Genomic DNA, 20,494 nt, shown 5'->3' with positions numbered 1-20,494 from the left:
AAACCAAACCGAGCCAATGATTATTTAAAACAAAAACTAATCTAATTGAATTAGTTAAAGTGTAAAACCAACGAGCTTGACTTCAAATGATATAAATAATAGACATCAAACTGCTAAGATTAAGGGTAATTTTTCTTATAAATGTTTTCCTTTTCAATTATAAAAAAAAAGTGCAAAAGCAAAAACAAAATGACTGAGTTAGTTGGTTAATTTTGTTAAATCAATAAAAATATGAAAAATAATTGTTAAAAACATATAAAATATTTAGTTGATTTAGTTAGCCAAAAATTTACAACTCTTAACCATAATCAAACTAAAAGATTTTATGATGGACCGAACCAAATTAAGTGAAACTTTTAATCAAACTTAACCAAAATTATCTGATTTAAGTGACCATTTGCTTACCCCTAGAGGCAAGCTAGAATAAGTTAATTTATAAATTTATTTATTATGAATGGTTATGGTTATGATTAGTGAACAAATTTTAAGAATCGATCGATTTAATAAAACAAAAATAACTCAGTTATTTCATCTTTATAGTTGAATTGATCAAAAAATTAATCTTAATTAAAAATTGATTTAACCAAATTAGTCAAAATATTGAAAATGCCATACCGAATCGATAAAATTGGTCAGTTATTTTGATTAATTTGGCTAAAGTAATAAGAACATAAAAAAATAATTAAAACCAAATAAAAAATAGACAAAATATTTGGTTATTTTGGTTAGCCAAAATTTTAAAACTCTTAACTGTATGTAAACTAATTTTTTTGTTAATCGAACCAAACTGACCAAGCTAATAAAAAAAATTAACCAAACTAGATTGGTTAAGCCGATTAATTCGATTTAGCTGTCTGTTTGATCACCCTTAGAGCCAACAAATGATGAATTGTTTACGGTTATGGAATGATTGGTGAACAAATATAAATGGAAACCCCACTTAATTATTTAATTTAGTACTTTGCATGCTACTGTTTTAATTTAATTAGGTAATTAATTAAATAATTGTGTAATGTCCCACTATCTGTGTCAGTATTGTGTAATAAGATTGAGATATAAGGTAGAACCATATCTAATGGCATGGACCTATATGGCTATTTTGTGGGATCTTTTTGAACATGTCATCTGAATTTCCAGGGTTTCCGGTTAGCCGTTCAATTTTTTTGATGTTGATTTTTCAATTTATTGTACAAAGCATCACTTAGGTCATGGGAGTTTATGTATTTCAAATTTCTCAATATCTAATGGAGGGTAAATTTCTTTAAAAATCACAAATTTTGACATATTTTATAATTTTAACATGAATATTCAATTTTGGCAATGACGGACACTAACTTTTGAATTTTTACAATTCAAAACATCGAGCAATTTTCCGTTAAAAATATTAGTGTGGGCGCTAGAATAATGTTTATTCCGGTGTACTCATCGACATTTTCTTTTGACGGAAAATTGATCGGTGTTCCGAATTATAAAATAATGATAATTTATGTATTAAATTGTCGAAATCAAAAGTTCGTGCTAAAATTGCAAAACACGTCAAGATTCACAATTTTTAAAGTAATTAAACCTTCAATAAACTGTACTAGCTAAATTCTATTTGTTTAGTAGTAGAGTTTCATATTTCATTTGAAGTATTTTAGACTTGATTTTCCTTTTTAATACCGTAATTATTCACTTCCAATAAATAAAAATAACATGATAATTACTACTAATCTTTGATTTTAAATTCAAATTATTATTCTTCTTGATATTTGAACGTAGCTGAAACCCCTTCTATAAGAGTTTCATTAACCTACTTTGTAAATATCAGGGAGAAAACAATAACTTTTTTAAAATATAGGGGTAAACAATAATTTTGACCTAATTCAGGGATTGGTAGCAATTATTTATAAGAACAATAATCAGGCTGTCCTCAACTTGTTAGGTTTTGTTTTTTTGTTTTTTTGTTTTGGTTGCATCCTATTGAATTCATTATCATGTTGAACGTTCAATCACTTGTGTTGAAGTTATACCAATGGGTCGAGGTTGAAAGTAACAATAGATAATGTGGGCTATTCATAAATTAGACAAAATTATTGATGAGTTATAGCTTAAATTATATGTAATGCTGACCAAAAGTCTATTAAAATTGTGGGATCAATTTTTTTTACAAACGATAAAAAATAATAGTCTAATTAATAAAAGGATTAAATATAAACTAAATCACAAATTTTAGCACGATTTTCAATTATGATACCGACTTTAAAATTTGACAAAATCAGTCTCCAATTTTTATGTTTTGGTAAATCAGAACATCGAGCTATTTTTCCGATAAAAATTGATAGCGTGAACATCATATTATGCACTGTTCCGCTTGCCACATTAGCATTTTTTAAATGGAAAATAGGTCAGTATTCTGATTTGGCAAAAAAATAAAAGTTAATAACTAATTTTACCAAATTTTAATGTGCGTGTTGTAATTGCAAATCACACTAAAGTCGCGATTTAATTTGCACTTAACCCTTAATAAAAATACGATAAAATTTTAATATCTTATGTTATTTTTATGATAAATTAGTCTATATTTGAAGAAAAAAAATCCTATAATAATAACATATACATTTTTATAAAATTAGATAGATGATTTCTTAATTTTATGAATATTCTTCAATTATAGATTAACTTATTATAAAAATAAATTAAATGACTAAAATATATTTTATTTTAATAATTAAATTTTTTATCTTTTTTATTTATCATTTCTATGTAATTCTTAGGAATAATAAAATTGACGGACCAAAATTTAGTTATCAATTATGATAGATAAAATCATTTTATCTAAATTAAATTATTTTCATCAAGCTATAAGCACAATAAAAAGACTCACATAGCTAATCATTTCATGAAAAGCAAAAAAATAAAAAAAAAATAAGAAGAGGTTAGTGGAGCAAGAAGAAAGAAATGGTGGGGATAAGATTGTTGGAAAAAACAGGTTGGCATGTCTCAATAATCTTTCCCCATGACAAAGAAAATTAGAAGAGAGCATGCTTGTGCACCAAGCTAAGACTTGTCTCTACTTTTGCAGCATTTGCCCTATTTTCAGCAATTGCTCATCTCTTTAACTCTCCTTTTCATCCTTATAATATGCATTTGTTTAATTAACCAAGCCTTGTTAATTTCTCTATCTTATTTAGGTTTTCTCTTTTTGGGTTGATTGATTCTCATTAAAGGAATGTGTTCTTTTTCAAGTGCCTCTAGCTTTTATCTACTATTTTATTCTTGTACATACATATACTCTTTGCACGTTAAACTAATTTCATGCTTCATGCTTGATTGCTAATTCAATTTGTTATCAATGATTTTCTTACTATTGAAGCTATTTAATTGTGAGTTCATTTGTCATTCTATTCTGGATTGCGTCCTTTGGTTGGAATCCAATTCTCAATCAGTTGCGGATCCATAAATTTTATATGATGGAATATATATATATATTAAAAAATTTGAACTATAAAATTAATTACTTGGTAAATGATTAGTTAAATAGTGATAAAATAATAAAATAAATTTGTTATTATTATTATTCTCGATGAGTTTCTATATTCTAAAAATATTACATAATTACATCATTTTAATATATATTATTATATAGTCATTCCAACACTAACTACTCATTTGATTATATATCGAGTTAGATAAATGAAAAATTGAGGAATTGTTAGATTCAATTGCAGACGAATTTATTCTTTATGTAGTATCTCAATATAATTTACTAAACAAAGTATAAATACATTGATTAAATTATGAATTATTCAATAAAATAAAATAAAATAATAATGTACTTTTGGAATTTAATAATTCTTTATAATAATTTTTTTTGTATAAAATCAATTTTCAATTAAATTGTTTAGAATTTTAATTTATAAAATTTTAATTTCAAGTCTAATTCTTGTGAATATTGTCACACCACTATTGCTATACATAATCTATTCTTTTTCATTGTCAAATTGTAATTTTGATTATAAATATGGGTGCGGCAACTTAAGCTTTTAAGGTTAAGAGTAATTTTTCAATTAAGGTTTTTCATGTATATGCATATAGGTGTTTTTCTCTTCATTTTTGGTTTTTTTAAACCGATCTTGAATCACTCACGAATAGTCCAACTCGCTCGTGCCCCTGATTTTGTACCACCCTTTTCTTGTTTTTTTTTTTTTTGAGCCAAATGCGTCATCGTCCTAACAATAGGCTTTCGGTTGAGGAAGTAAATAGCAATCAACTTCCAAGTGGGACTTGCATGTTATGTCTAACTCCTACGTTTTTCTTGTCTCTACGGCTACACATAATTATGAAAGAAATTTAAATAATTAGAGCACTCATTCCTTTTATCCTTTTCCCTATCAAAGCTGTTATCATCTTAGCATTACGCCACGATATCATTTGAGGTGTACAAAAAACTGAACTGAACCGAATCAAATAACCCAAAAGAACTCTACAAATTTGGTTAACACTATAAAAAAAAAATCAGTTTTTCAATTCAAATAAAATAAATTTCAGTTCTTCGATTTAAATTGGTTTGAAGAAAATTCTTTTAAAATCAGTACCATTCAATCATCTAAAAACTATATTTTTAATTGGCTTCGGCTGAATACAGTCTCGTACAAACATGCAACCCATAGTAAGTTAGTAAAACTAGGATTTCCGAAACAGCGACAGTTGCTCCTGCATTTTTGCATAACTGTTTTATAAATGTTATGATTTTGACAGTCAAATTAGCTGAAGCCCGTAAACTAAATGGTACATCTCATGGCTAACCATGTTCCTATTTGTATATATTATCAATCAACCATAATAATGACTCCTCAGTTTGATTTTTCTGTGGTCTCATTTTCATCAACTATAGGGTCAGTTTTGGCGTTAGCACCGTTCTTCATTTCATTGTCGGAATTTTGAGCTTCTACCATTTCAACATCGTTTTTTGTCGATCCTGGTGAACTTACATTTTCCTTTGGAGTTGCATCAGCAGGTGGTGGAATATCATGTGAAGATTTGTTAGGTTCTTCAACAAGCTCCGCACCTGTCAGTTCACTGCTTTCCTTCATTTCAGTATCCTCCATTGCCGATGAATGCGGTTGTGGTGGGCCGCCCTGTGACTCAGCTTGGGGTTCATTTGAATCTAGTACATTCTGTCCAGAATTAGGTGGCTTCTGTTGTGGATGGGAAAGAATTTGATTTATCTGTTGAGAAATAGTCTCCAGTGGTAGAAGGTCCTGTCTCAGCTTGAGACTCGCCGGTTGGTTTGTTATGGCTGTCTGGATTAATTCATGATTGTTTTGCTCCACTATTTTGCACATCTGCCAAAAGAATCGCAACAATAATAATTAAATTTAAGGCATTCCCGGTTCTTACTGCTGTTCCGCTTCCCACCTTGTGGATCAAAACATTTACCTTATTATAGAGTTGCGGCAGTTCCAATCTACCTGGATCATTATCACAAGCAGCTGCCCGAATTTCTTCCGACGCTGCAAAAGAATAGTAGTCATCATCTGATTTTTTTTTTAATTATTAATTTTTTCCATTATCTAAATTCCTAAGGTTAGACTTAGAAGGTATCAATTAACTTACTGATAGGTTCTATTCGAGGCAGATCAATAATTGGAGCATCGATTTCTGTGGATCTTAAACCTGATGCATCAGAAGCCTTTACATCAGCCTCACGCTCTTCCATTATAATGTTATTTGATTTCGAGTCATTCTGACAAGCATAAGCATGGCAAGGAGGAGCTTGTATTAGTTCATAAAAGATCAATTATAGTTAGTTACAATTATATAATCAGACAATGCTTTCTTCCTGATTCAAGGAAAAGAGTAAAGTACAAAAGGTTATCAGGTCCCTGAACTTTTATCAATTAAAAATAATACTCTCTATTTTTAGAATAATTAACTCCTAAATTGGGTCAACGAGTCCGTGAACTCCTTCACTTTGTACAATTTGAGAGTTCATTGACCTAAAAACAAAGAGCATTGACTTTAATCGATTAAAACGACCAAGTGTGAGACAAGTTCGGGGACGGGATGACCCTTTGCTCAAAGAGTAAAACAAGAAAAAGGATAAGGAAAAGTGACAGCAACTTACAAAGTATATTTTTTGGTACTCGGCATTGAGCCCCTTCTCCAAAAGAAGAACTCGTTTCTTAATGAACTCAACCTGTCGTCTTTGCATATCTCTAAAATGATATAACATGTTAGAATCTTGATAAATCTGTGCTTGGTTAGCAGCATCAGCTGTCCCCGGTGCAACATCAGCTGCTATGCCATTGCCATTACCATTTCCCTGAAGTTGGATGTTAGGAGCTTCTATGTTAATAGTGTTAGCACCATTTTGAGCTTGAGCACTAGCATGACCCGGAACAGGTAGATTTATAAAAGGTAGATTCAATTCTTTACAAATGAGCTCCTGAATCTTCAAGTCTTTGTCATCAACAATAGCTTGCCATCTTCCGTATCCATGCCTTGAGATGGAAATAAAAAAAATTATTAAAACAAGGAGCACAATAAACCAACTCCATAAAGAAAAACTAAGTAAGCCACCTGGTAAAAAAGTTAGCAAAACAGGCGGCCACGGTTCAATACATGCATATAGAAAAAAATTAAATAACTTGACTTCTCCTTTACCATTGATTATCTCCAAAATTTAGGTTTCCTATTCTAAGCAACTCACCAACTATCAACCACTATCCAACCCACAAAATTGAGGAGAATACCAATTCCAAGCAATGCTACAGCCTACCAATCAACTTTCACCTTGCGATAGTTAAATAAATGAATCACAAATCAAAAGGCCAAGAAAATTTATCACAGGCATAGAGATAAAGAGTTAAATGCAGAAAACACCCCAAAAAGTTTCCTGCCACATTATTCTGACTCCCTCCCTCCAGATTAAAACTTTTAATTGTTCCTCAGATGTTCTGCATTGTATACAAAAAATCATGCAGTTGAATTGCTTCTCCACATTACGCCAACTCTGCCGGGGCTATTCCACTTTTACAGCACATGCAATCAGTTTGAGCTTGAGTTAAATGCAAAAAACACCCCAAAAAGTTTCCTGGCACATTATTCTGACTCCCTCCCTCCTGACTAGAATTTTTAATTGTTCCTCAGATGTTCTGCATTGTATACAAAACATCATGCAGTTGAATTGCTTCTCCACATTACACCAACTCTGCCAGGGCTATTCCACTTTTACAGCACATGCAATCAGTTTGAGCTTGAGCTTGTTTACTCTTCAACTTATTTTAATAAAGGCTTCTTCAATTCATTAACAAAGTCCAGAACTGAGTAAAGTTGGATACCATGCAGGCCTAATCGCATGTTCAAAATTTTAAATTGAATTCAAGAACTAAAGTAACACAATTCAAAAAATAAATCAACTATGTAAAATATTCTGAAAAAAAAGGTATTTTCCACCAAGATCCTATTCTAATGTGGATGCCTTTCCAGGTGTCTTGATCACCAAAGCCAACTCAGGGATTGAGTATGTTCATTGCAGTGCAAAAGTTACAAAAGAACAGAAATGACCCAACTTAGCAAAGAATCAGACACATAATGATATAGATATATAAACAGACAAACAAACAAAGTAATAAGGGAACATACTTCAGGACTGCACGAAGTAGTAACAAGTCATGTTCTTCTTTCCAAAACTTTCCACACTTTAGTCCTGGATACCGCAATACAATGTCATCTGTGAAAAGTAGAATCCCAGACTTTCCTGTTGCGAACTTCACCTATCATTCCAAAGACATCATTCACCAGTAGATTATTCCCCAGGACAAATTTTTCTAATAGATTATAGGCAGAGAGTGCATTTGCGTAGAAAGGACACTGAAAGAATCAAGCTTTATGTGTATTGAAATCATGTTTACATTTTGAGCTATTATTTCAAAAAAATAAGGTTAGCAAATTAAAAAAACATAAATAGGGGATGTTGAATGGACTAAATACGCACAAATGATTGCATGTCACATATCATATTCACGATTCTGAATGATGTTGACCAAAATGATCATGAAAAGGAGGTATTTAACGGAGAAAGAAATAGAAGAACAGTATTCCCAGGGTGTGAGTCTTGGTGGATTGGTGATGTATTGTCACAGGTTTGAGGTATGGTAAATAACCTCTCTGCAAGAAGCAGACTCAAAGACTTTTTACTGTTGATTGCAACAGATAGTTGCGAGAATTTCCAACAACTATACATGAGTATTAAAGAACTTGCGAGAATTTCCATTTGGACAGTCACCTTATCTCTGATCAGAAGCAGGACAGCAATCCTGACAAGTACATCTTGTATTCGAAGTCCTTCTTTAGGAACACCATCTACAGCCAAATAAAATCCATGCAAACAGCGTGTTAGTGATACAGCAGTAAATCAGCCAAGCAATCACAGAAAAGAATCTAAGTATTGCTTTTGAGGACCAATTACCTGAAAAGTTCGGTGAGTCCGTTATTTCTTCAGTAATATGTGACAAGAAAAGGATTCCATAGCTGGATTCAACAAAAAGGACAGAAAAATTAGAAGATCAAAACCACCATGCAATATTAGGTTCAAACAATGCAAAGAAGTAAGAGTTATGTTCAATACTCTCTTATTTCTTCATATGATTTCTGTTTCAAGCGAGGTGTGAACTCCTTCCAGTCATACTCCCCAACACCAAACCTGCAAGCACATTCTCACGTAAACTCTCAACAACAGACCAGCAAACATAGGCATAGCAACACTGAACATCAAGCCCTACAGCCTTTAAATTCAGCAGCAAAGTTGTAAATTCCACGATTAAACAAAATAAATACATAAACAGAAGCTAACATGATTAAATGAGAGCAAAGACATGCACCAACCACATACATGAGGTAACATTTAAATGACCCACAAAAAAATAATGCACAAGACATGCACTAACCTCATCAAAATTTGCACAAATGCAGCCCTCTGATTTTGATTAAAACCCAAAACCCTAAATGATCTTCCCTCGCCTTCCATCAAAGGGATTGGTTCCATATTATCCACTGGAAAGTTTTGTTTCAGAAATCAGAATCGTAATGAAAGACTTATCACTACTATGCCAAACCAAGTAAACTAGGAAAAAAGTACCTCGAGCTTTCTTTTTATAAGGTCTTCTCCCAGACTGAGTTCCAGAAGAAGCTGTTTCACTATCGGTCAAATCAGCCTCATAGTTATCATCTTCACCATCCGAACTTACATCTTCCAAACCAGCAAGATCATCTTCTTCAACAGATACCATCTGAAAGAATTGCAAGTGCACCAGTTAATCCAATTTCCAGATAAAAAAAAATCCTTACACTTGATGCAGGAACAAAGATTCTGGTTATGTTTTATCCTAGAATAAGTTCGCATAATTGGAGACAGAAAGCACCAAACACAATCTGGATATGAAATACTTTCAATACAACAGTGTAATAATTGCACAACATTATCAGTTCAAGATATGGTCTATAACTGAATTATGTAATAACTTATTCCATGTGCAGTAAAACCCTTAATAGTAAGAAGTAAGTATGCTGAGATATAGTACAGTGGTACCTGTTTACGGCTCCGTTTTCCCTTTCCCAAAGCATTAGACTCTTCAACTTTATGCACTTCATATTTGTCTTTCAACAACTCCTCCCAAAAATTTGTCTTGTCAGGATTATTGATGGTAGCTTTAGCTTCTTCTGCAGCCTTTTGAGCTGCCGCCTCTGCTGCAGCCTCTGCTTCGTCAATATATTCAAAATTTGCAACCTAAAGTTTAAAACAAGCTGCTATCAAAAACTGAAAGTAAAAAACAAAAAGCATAATATAGGGAAAAGCAGAGAGCATATGCAAAAAAGCAGCATATTACATAAGGCTGCTCCTGGATTAGAAAGCACAGGCTTTCACAAAGACGTCCACTATTCCAATTTCTGTTATTGAGCACTAACCCTAGTTTTTTTTCATATATACAACCAATTTGAGTGCTAACCCAGGAAAGAAAAGCAACCAAAAGGATCTAATGCTTATAGCAGCCTTGATATAACAAACCAAAACCAACAGTATATGCAAATATAAATTATATAATACAAGACAGCAAACCTTAAAGGCCTTCAAGAACCCATCTTCCTCTTCATCGTCCACTGAAGTCTCTTCATTTCCAACTTGTTCACGGTCCAGTAATCTATTACAGGAGGAAAATGAAAAAAAACTTCAATGATTGAGACAGATTTAATTCTATGAACCACCAAATACATGCATTAAAAATGTGTTTACCGGTCTATAGCAGTGTCATCATAATGAATTTGACGTGATTTCCCTGCTTCATCATTCTCATCAGCAAATAGCTCCTTTGAACCATACCTGATAATATCATCTAGTTCTTCCTGCAGTAGAAGAAGAAAAGTACAGAAATTTCTTTGTATTATTAACATGGGTATTAATAAACTATGTTCTGTTGTAACTTGTAAGCACTTGCTCATTAATCACCCTCATAGCAATCACTGAAAAACATAGACTATATGACACATTAAGAAACATGTAGTGCAGCTTTTACATACTAGAACTTTCATACAGCAGACAACTATTCAATATATCGACACATAAATAGTGCATTTTATGCCTAGTTTGTTGGTTTTCATGGCAAACTTGTCTATATTAGTTGGATCAAGTGGACAATGTGTCTTCCTTCACATATTGCAAAGCATAGTGATTGCTCTCAATTCGCAGTTACAGAATAAAGCAATCACCTAAAGAACATACATTACTGACAACTATAATAAGCATCTAGTCAAACATTTAAGACTTTAGTGACAGTAGTTCCCTAAAACTAGGAATTAAGCAACAAGAAGTAAGACAAGAATTACTACTGCATCAACACCCAAAAGCTTTGCTCCAGTAAAGAGGATTGATACCTGATTAATATTTTGTGCTTTCAACCTTCCAACAACAAGATGTTCTAAAACCATTTTCTTCTTAGTCATCTGCATCATCCGTTCCTCAATAGTACCTCGTGTAATGAGCCTAAAAATCATTACCTGCATTGCCCAAATAAGTGCCCCTTAAAAGATCAATAATATCAATCCATTCCCTGCTGTTACATCATCAAAAATAAATGTAAACCTTGTTTGTTTGGCCAAGTCGATGAGCTCTAGCCATAGCTTGAAGATCAGCATGAGGATTCCAATCACTAGATAACACAAGAAAAATTAGCAACAAATTTAGCAACAAATTCAAAAATCATATCAGCATCAGAAAAGTAAAGCAATTGAAAAGAAATATGAAGGCATTGCATTATGCATCAAATATACGGGTTAGCTAAAAATCCTGACAGCATTGACAGAATAAAAACCCAAGTTTTACATAAGAAATAGCCATCAAATTATTATTTTAAATTCTTCATTTGAGAAGTGTAGACAAATGGTCCAGCATGCATGAAAAAATAAAGAAAGAAAGAACTACCGTACTCATAAGTCATAATTAACTCATGTGTGTGCACTTGTGTCCTTGCCATATTCATGTTGCTAAGCATCAGAAAATTTAATCTAAGCCAGTGTAAAATTTGCATAACAGATTCCAATACAGTATGCCACTTGTTTGCTTACTACAATTTTAGAATGATGTTAAAGTCTAGTTCCCCCCAGATTCTAATCATGTTGGTACAGAGAAAGCACCCCAAAAGGATCACCAAGCATCCCCTTAGGACAAACCTCATTCATAGGTTCCACTAGGTCAGCAACTGGAACAGGAATGAGAGACATGTCTTAGGGGTTCCTGTAATTAATATGGTATCAACAAGCCCACTGCTTATACATCATCTTACAATTGTTAATTATCTCATTCACATTCAACATAGAACCATGTGATAGTTATCAATTTAAAAAGAGATCATTAAAGGAATGCAAAATCCAAATGTAACCATCTGACCTGTCATATATTATAACCGTATCGGCAGTTGCAAGGTTTATGCCCAATCCTCCAGCTCTAGTAGAAAGCAGAAAACAAAATCTTGAAGAATTTTTAGCATTAAAGCGGTCTATGCGTATTTGTCTCTCGGCTCCACCAACCTTCCCATCTATTCGTTCATATTGCCATTTCTGAAATACATATTTATGAAATATAGTGTTAACTCCATACAAAGATATACTTTAACCATCAGATAAACAACATGCTATCATGTGAAGGATATAGCTAAAACCGGCATATCCATACCTTATATGCACAGTAATCTTCCAGCAAGTCTAGCATGTGCTGAAACTGTGAATAAATAAGAACTCTGTGTCCCTGCTCTTTGAGCCTGACCATCATCTTGTCCAGCAGTTGTAGTTTTCCAGAAGATTCTATGAGCTGTCTGTCAAAGAAGTGGAAACAGATAAGCAAGCATTACAAAGTGTAGCTACTAGCATACTTGAAAATTTACGTTTTTTTACAGCAGTGAATTCCAGAAGATTCTGCAGATCTATGTTAAATAAGTAATAAATGATGCAAAAATAGATATTAAAGCGTATAATACACAACGAAAATCATCAAACTGCAGACTTTCCGTCCAAGTTCTACAAGCATAATTCATTGCTTCTGGTGACTAAATAGACCATGCTTCCTAATACACTAAGACATACGAAAATTATGTTCTCTGCATTCATGAAGCAATGCATACATGAGTACACATTTTCTCTTTCTTGCACACACCCCAGACTACTGAAGAGCACAAGAATTTAACCAAGTACCTAAAAGCCTCATCAGAATCTTGTATATCTGGTTCAACTCCTTCTAACATGTAAGCATGACAGCAGAGCTTCCGCAGTTCCATAACCACATTGATAAGAGAGATCTGATGCCAGAAAATCCAAACATAGTTTTGTTAGGTTAAAACAGAATAAAAGAGTATCATTATACTAATAAAAGAGTCATACCTGTGCACCACCACGTCGAGTTAATATTTGATAGTTGCGAGTCAAAATCGCCTTGTAATATTCTTTCTGCTTGCTGCTTAAGTCAACACGTAAAATGAGTTCCTTTTTAGGAGGTAGCTCTGTCATGACATCCTTCTTCACCCCTGAATAAGAAACAGAAATTCCGAACTACATTTAAGGAACAAAAACATGGCGGACAATTGAATGTCAAATACATGAGATGAAGTCAGAAGCCAAATACAATGCGGTCGGTACCATAGCTTGAAGAAAGCCAAAAGAGCATAATTAATTTAACTGAGGCTATGAATGAGAAAATCACATGAACCACTTAGTGTCATTATGAATAAGAATCCCTCCTGATATAATTAGTTGAACAGCTTAAAATTAGACCACATTTTCTCACCTTCTATCATTTACCTTCTCCATGTAGTTACAAAATTCTGGAAGTTGATAGAATTGAATCAACAAATGTCCGGTCAATGAGAGTGAGTCATGGACCTTTATTTACTACAAACACGTATTAATTATTTATTGTATATTGTTATGGTCGAGCGATTAGGATCTCGTACATGTCTATTAACCGGAAAATCTCGTTCCCTAGTTTTTCATGTTCTTCGATAAACCTATTTTTGAGATTTTAATGGTGATTTGTTCAAGAGATCACCAACTCTTTTCTTTTATTGGCAAAAAGTAAATTGATCGGGTTGAAAACAAATTAGTACTGTTATCGTGACAAAAAAATACTTCAGTGTGTAGCTAGAGTTATCCATGTGAAACCTAAACCAGTGTTTCCCTACAACTGGATTTTCCCTAGGACTTGAAAACTTGTCTCTGTGAAGAGAAGTTGGAGAAAGTCAAAATTTAATATTTATTACAATTTCCCATGGATCAAACAACAGAAAAAAGTTTAACAATAAATGTTAAGGACTATTCAATAACATAACACAAACTAAAAAAAAAAGTGTGCATGCAGACATGTGTACATATATATAGAGAGAGAAAAATAAAGAAAGAATTTATCGCGTATGACCTTCAATAAATATAATAAAGCTAAACTATAGTCTCATTCAAGCAATCAAATAAGAACTGCTCTATCATATATAAAAGTTAGAGATCTTTACTTCTAAGAAGATGGGGAGCCAACATTTTATGAAGTCTCAAAATTTGCTCCTCTTGATTTATATCCTTAAACTCCTCCTGGAACTCCTCCAGACTAGCAAACTGCAAGTGTGCAAATATTAAACCCAAAGCAAAAGGACTTTACATTACTTACAGGTACAGGTTAAACAACTTCCTATAATGACAGTTCATAAAGCTGACAGATACTAACCTTCCCAGCATCAAGGAAGTGCATGAGCATGAAAAGTTCATCCAGATTGTTCTGAGAAAGTGACAAACAAACAACTCTCAGATCGCAGTTTAGTATAACAGTTTTGAATAGCGTGATAAATGATGATTACCATCAAATATGGACCAACTTATGTTAAGTATTCAAACTAACAACAGAACAACCAGATTTGAATGGGCAAATGGATACTTGTCCTTATATGAAACATTAGCATACACAACTTGTAATAATGAAACAATCAGGAGATGTAGACTCTCGAAGATTACATGAAAAGTACGTGTACCCAACATCAAGGTAATAAGAGAAGAACAAAGAAAAAGAATGGCATAAACAAAGTAATGCATGCACATTTACAATGTTAACAAGGTGTTGGATTTCTGTTCATTGAACAAAATACTTTTATCTATTTACTCACAATCACATGGCTAGACCTTTGATAAAAAAAACATGCCTAGATGATATGTTAGCTACAGTCGATTTTGGAGGTTATGAGACCACCCGTTTTTTTCATGGAAGATGCCATCAATATATATAACAACACCTAAGAACTAGAATCAAAAGTGCTACAAAGAATTTCATGATAATTCAACAATATGCATCTTCAACAGATCATTTCTTTTCGTTATTACTTAAAATATCTATTATTATCCAGAAATTAAACATTCATAGTCTATGTAGTTTCTTTGCACTATTACTCTCTGACTACAAACCTGAAGCGGAGTTCCGGTCAACAGCACACGATGATTACTAGAATACTGCTTCATTGAAAGAAATAATTTTGAATCTTTATTTTTAAGACGATGACCTTCATCAACAATCTGCACGCAAATTTCACTGTTAGGCATTAAATGTGAAATTGGAAATTAACAAACTATTGATTGAGTAGTAGATAATCACCATGCACTCCCACTTTATTGGTTTCAATGATGCTGTGTCCAAGTTAATCATCTCATACGAAGTTAAAAGGACATCGAATTTTATTCTGTCTTGTTTGCTTTCACCTACCGCTTGACCAGATTTCTTTTTCTTAAGCTTCTTATGCCTCTTAGGGTAGTAAAATTCATATTCCCTTATAACAGAACGAGCCTGAGCAGCACCAACGTACATAACCTGCAGAACAGAAAAACATAATCAAGAGTACTTTTTCTTACTGCACAGTGATGAAGACCAATTAAACTATTGTTTACATACAACATTCAGTTGGGGTGCCCATGTTGCAAACTCACGCTCCCAGTTCCGCAACGTGGAAAGTGGAGCTACTACCAAATGTGGGGAGATGTTTTCTTCAAAAAGAGATGCTAAAAATGCAATGCTCTGTATTGTTTTCCCTGCAATGAACAAAAGCAAGAGCAAATAAGTTGAAAGATAAAGGAAAAGATTATGTACCAACACATGAAGGAAAAACGGCATCGAAGAGTTAGAAAAATATTAAAAATGCTCACCGAGCCCCATCTCATCAGCAAGTATCACATGCGTCTGTTTGGACCATGAAAATCGTAAGAAGTTCAGGCCTTCTAGTTGATATGGATGTAAGGAACCTTCAATTAAATAACATTAAAATGCAATCAGAAAATTTCTAGTTGAAACACACGTAAGGAGCCTTCAATTAAATAACAACAAAATGCAATCAGAAAACTCATGTAAGTCAAACTAAAGCAGCATAGCACTATAAAGTCAGATTGGAAAAGAGAGAAAGGAAGGCATACCTCCAGTTAGAAAATCAGGACTCTGCTCGCACTGTTGAAACTCTTTTGGTTTTTTATTGGAGTCGGTAGCATCTTTAATGCTGCTTTTTTGCTTCTTCAGTTTACGCGATTTAGATTGAATTCTGTTAAATCTTTCTATTTCAGGCTGAAATGCAGATATATCTGATTCAAATTCCCAATAACATTCATCATAAGGAAGTTCTTTATACTTCACAAGATATTCCTTCTCATCATCATCTCCCCTGCATCATTTATATTAGCTATTCAATCAGATATCATGTGGCAGCAATGAAATTATCAAACTATAGTAATCTTGATTGATTAAAAATATATCACTAAGACAGCTAAACTCCAATCTTGAACAATTTCTTAAAAGATTATACAACCAATTTAAAATAAAAAATGCAAAGCAACACGATACATAATGATAATCATCATAGGTAGAAAGAGATGGTCAAACTAAACATGCCCATCCCTCCAAAAATCCAACAAACTGCTTGATTGCTGAACATCAACAGCAGATTCCTACACCATATGACCTATTCTTGAACATAATTTACACCAATACTTGCACAATATGGATTATGACTCAAAAATTCCTGTGAATCCATACACTTATCTTATCATACTAAGATTAATCACATGGCTGTATTTTTTAAGTCGCGGCCCAAAAACAAATAAAAAACAAGATGACCAATTAGTTTTGACTTGACAAAAGTGAACTTCAATACAACAAATTCCAGATTTTATCCCAAGCAACAAAAAAAAAGAGCAACAGCAAAAGCAATCCCCAAAATTAATTTATATAACCTTGAATATTTAATTGAAGCTACAGACTCGCTGAAATATAAGTCAAATTAATTTCTATAAAAAAAATCGAGTACAATTATTAGTAAAGACATCAAACATATAATATACAAGTAAATATATGTCCCCTTATCAAAGTCTTAATGCAAACTAATTTGAAATTATTGCATAGAATCCTTTTTCCCAAAAACAAACAGCATAATTCCTTTCAGCTTGTACAAATGAATAAATATGCATCTTTATTCTAATTAAACTTTTAGATGGCTCAACCTGCAAGCTAGAATTCGATCGACGGTAGTCCATTCAGGCCGAATAGCGACAAATTCATCCACGGAATTATTGTTTGAATCCATTTGACGATGAAAGTTGTTTACTTTAGTCTTCAAACGAGGATTTGACTTGAATGCTTTCAAGAACTCTTTCTCAGGAACCCTAAAAAAGTGGAGGCGGGATCAGTCAGGCAAATCAAGATTATCAAACAGAAAAAAGATTATTGATACAATCTAGAAGAGAACCATACACACGCATAGTTGTGCTAGAAATAGAAGTTGACGGAAATAGCAATCCTATAAATTGATATGGAAATGGCTGGATTAAAATTACCAAGTACAGTGAAGATAAGATAATCCCTTCCACTTCACAAGATACTGTTTGACAAAAATTTGCTTTGAACCCAGCTTAGAGGCATCATCATCACCAGCTACAGTAGGACGCATTTCACAGTCCAATAACTTATCAATGTCATTCAGAGGGCTAACCTGCAGATACAGTATTGTCAGCAACCAGAACACAAGTATTAAACATCAAATTTAAATTAAAAGTTCAGTAAGAGTAATCACTATCGGCTAAAGTGCCGAGGAATCGTACACATTCAGGACACTTCCAGTTGCTAGGAGGAGTAGCCTTTAAAGGTGGAAGCAGGCACTTGGGATGATAAGCATAACTACAAGTTACACAGCTTAGAAGATCGACGCCTTCTCCACAAGATTGGCAGCAGTCAGCTTTCTGAAAGAGGGGGAAAAAGAAAACACCAATATAAGAACCTCATAGGTAACTAGTAAATCTAACAACAATAACATTGAAATGAAAATTTTATTATAGTATCACTGTTAGCAGGAAATACGTGCAAAAGTCAAGACATTAAAAAAATCAGGCATCAAGCAACTATACAACTTAGAGTCGGTGTACATAAATCAAAGCAACTAAGACCAAAACTAAAACATAATAAAAATATACACAGAAGAAAATTGCTATAAATTGGAAAAGCGGAAACAAACCGCATCATCCCGGATTATCCTTTCAATCGGTTCTTCGTATTTCCCATGTTTTTTAGATAAAAAATCCTCATCATCTGATTCGTCTAAGTTGTAAACCGGCCTTCGCTCCGATCTAACACGAAGCCTCTCAACCAGGCTACTCATTTTCTGCAAGACAGACAAAGCATTGGATGCATAGTACCTCAATCAGCATCAAACTAGAGAGCATAGTATTTAGCAAAAAAAAAACAATGATCTTGAATTCTAATTATTAAAGTGGGAAAAAACATTGATCCTAATTTTTAAATTACTTGTCCTCCCTACACAAATAATCCAGAATAACCAAGTAACCGACATGCAGTTGACAAGATATATGAATCTCATTCAGGATAAAGCATTTGAAATGAGTTCAATTATTGCAAAATCATGTCATTTTGACCTCTTGCAACATTTCTAACCATTAGATTACTTGATCATATAGAATCCAATAAAATTTCAGTAATTAGCAGCTCCTTATGGTTCATGTTTTCATAAGCTAAACAGCAGAGGAATCTAATCATCATAGCATTTCCATAAATTAAGCCTCACTAAACTCCAATCTACTCTCAAACTTTAAAACAAGTATAACAACCAACACTCAAACAAAATCCGCTGCAACAACAAAACGGAAACAAATTTAAGCAATTGAGTACAACAAAAATATCTGCGAAACCGCAACAGATAGAAACGCATACTGAAAAGGCATGAAACGACACCACCAGTCAAATAAAACATACAAGAAGCTCAGCAGCAAAATGCGAGAAGATATAAATTCATGCAAGCAAAAAAATATTACAAAAACAGTCGCCATTTCCGCGATTAAAAAGCAAAATTATGTAACCGGCAGCTAATTTAAAATTTGAAATTAATGTTACAGTGGCTGATGAAGTGGAGTGTGTGTAAGCTTCAAACAAAAAATGGAGCTCCGGTGGAGAATTTTTGTTGCCGGCGGTTAATTTAAGGAGGTTAAAGAGAGTTACCGGAGATAGCCGGATCTGGAGCGAACCGGAACCGAAATCGGAGTTTAAAGAAAGGTCTCGCAGAAAAACAACAGAAGACGGTCTTAACGCTAACCTCGCTAACAGACGTTAGTTTCTTTTCTTTTTTTCTTCTCAAGAAAAACAAATGCTTTTCTTTAACTATTTTTTAACAAAACTACTGTTTATATAGTAGCTCTTGAAGCATATTTTTACATTTTAAAAAAATCATAAAGTTGAAATTATGGTGAATTAAGAGGCTATTATGGTCTTTTGTTATGTATAAAATATTACTATATTAATGACATTTCTAATGTTTTCAGATGTTTAGATTTTAGTTGAGGGTAAAAATGTCTTTTGGAATAAAAGTTTACAAATTTATATTTTTATATTTTTCTTGTTAGAATTATTTTTATGAAATGTCTATTTATCATAATTAAATGAACTATAATTACTTCTATCAAATTATAAAATAAATATGTATATGTAAAAATAAAATAAACACAGAAAATCCTAAAAGGTTGTATATATAACTAAAATGAGTTGATTTTTTCATTTATGAAATCAATTGTGTCAATAAATATTTATGAATTATATAAATGAGAAAGTTTAAACATAATTTTAAACCAAAAATAACTATATTTTAACGGAAATATTATTTGAAAAACTGTTATTTTCTATTTATGGAAATATTTAAATAAAAATATGGCGCTAACCTAACGACTTATAACAGTTTCCATATATACTATTCATAACTTTAAACTTTAACTACCGAATATTCGATCATTGTAGCAGTACTGTTTATTTATATTTAACAGATATACTCTATTAAACGGTGAGAAAAATATTACAAAACTTTAATCTTGTTTCATAATTAAAGCGCGAACTCAATTATAATATATTTTTTATTGGAATGCATTCCATTTATGTAAAAATTAATTTAACCATAAAATATAACTAGTTTAAGTATTGTGCAAAAAATTAAAGAGTGATAACAAATTACAAGATGAATTATAATAATGACTAATAATTAAAAATAATAATAAAATAAATAAAATAAAATTCATTAGTATAAATTATATAATTACAAATTATTTATATTGATATTAATTATATCAATGTAACTTTTGAAATTGAAAGAAATTAACTTTATATAAAAAAATTATAGTAATTTTATGTTGCTCGGTGAAAATACGACTAATGCTTATGCATTATTTTAAACGTAAACTAAAAATTTATAAACATAAATATGATTCAAATCACTATTTTTAGTTTTTATTAATGGAATGTATTTAAATAAAAATATGGCGCTAACCTAATAGCCAGTAACAATTTACAACTTTACATATATGTTATTAATAATTTTAAACTTTAACTACTGAATAATCAATCATTGCATCGGGTATTAATAAATCATATTCAAATCAGATATAATTATAAAAATCGTAA

General features: G+C 32.3%; 1 protein-coding gene across 1 annotated transcript; it reads right to left on the bottom strand.

Annotated features, from left to right (window-relative positions):
• Window positions 1–4,579: 4,579 nt before the first annotated feature.
• Window positions 4,580–19,200, bottom strand: LOC126667426 (CHD3-type chromatin-remodeling factor PICKLE). The gene is made up of 31 exons (XM_050360396.2): window positions 19,049–19,200; window positions 18,051–18,197; window positions 17,641–17,778; window positions 17,377–17,531; window positions 17,044–17,205; window positions 15,967–16,208; window positions 15,703–15,798; window positions 15,452–15,588; window positions 15,158–15,370; window positions 14,971–15,078; window positions 14,243–14,293; window positions 14,034–14,133; window positions 12,913–13,055; window positions 12,727–12,830; window positions 12,212–12,350; window positions 11,927–12,096; window positions 11,123–11,189; window positions 10,915–11,037; window positions 10,277–10,386; window positions 10,103–10,184; window positions 9,575–9,772; window positions 9,125–9,275; window positions 8,934–9,039; window positions 8,615–8,689; window positions 8,456–8,517; window positions 8,273–8,349; window positions 7,630–7,760; window positions 6,110–6,485; window positions 5,599–5,728; window positions 5,422–5,495; window positions 4,580–5,327 (listed from the first exon to the last, which is right to left on the bottom strand). The coding sequence occupies exons 2-31, from the start codon at window positions 18,192–18,194 to the stop codon at window positions 4,836–4,838; spliced, it is 4,356 nt and encodes a 1,451-aa protein (XP_050216353.1). The 5' UTR covers window positions 18,195–18,197; window positions 19,049–19,200; the 3' UTR covers window positions 4,580–4,835.
• Between the last annotated feature and the right edge of the window lie 1,294 nt (window positions 19,201–20,494).

Source organism: Mercurialis annua, linkage group LG2, assembly GCF_937616625.2.
Source record: "Mercurialis annua linkage group LG2, ddMerAnnu1.2, whole genome shotgun sequence".
NCBI lineage: Eukaryota > Viridiplantae > Streptophyta > Magnoliopsida > Malpighiales > Euphorbiaceae > Mercurialis > Mercurialis annua.
The sequence above is the reverse complement of the archived record's forward strand: the minus strand, read 5'-3'. Positions and strand labels throughout refer to the sequence as shown.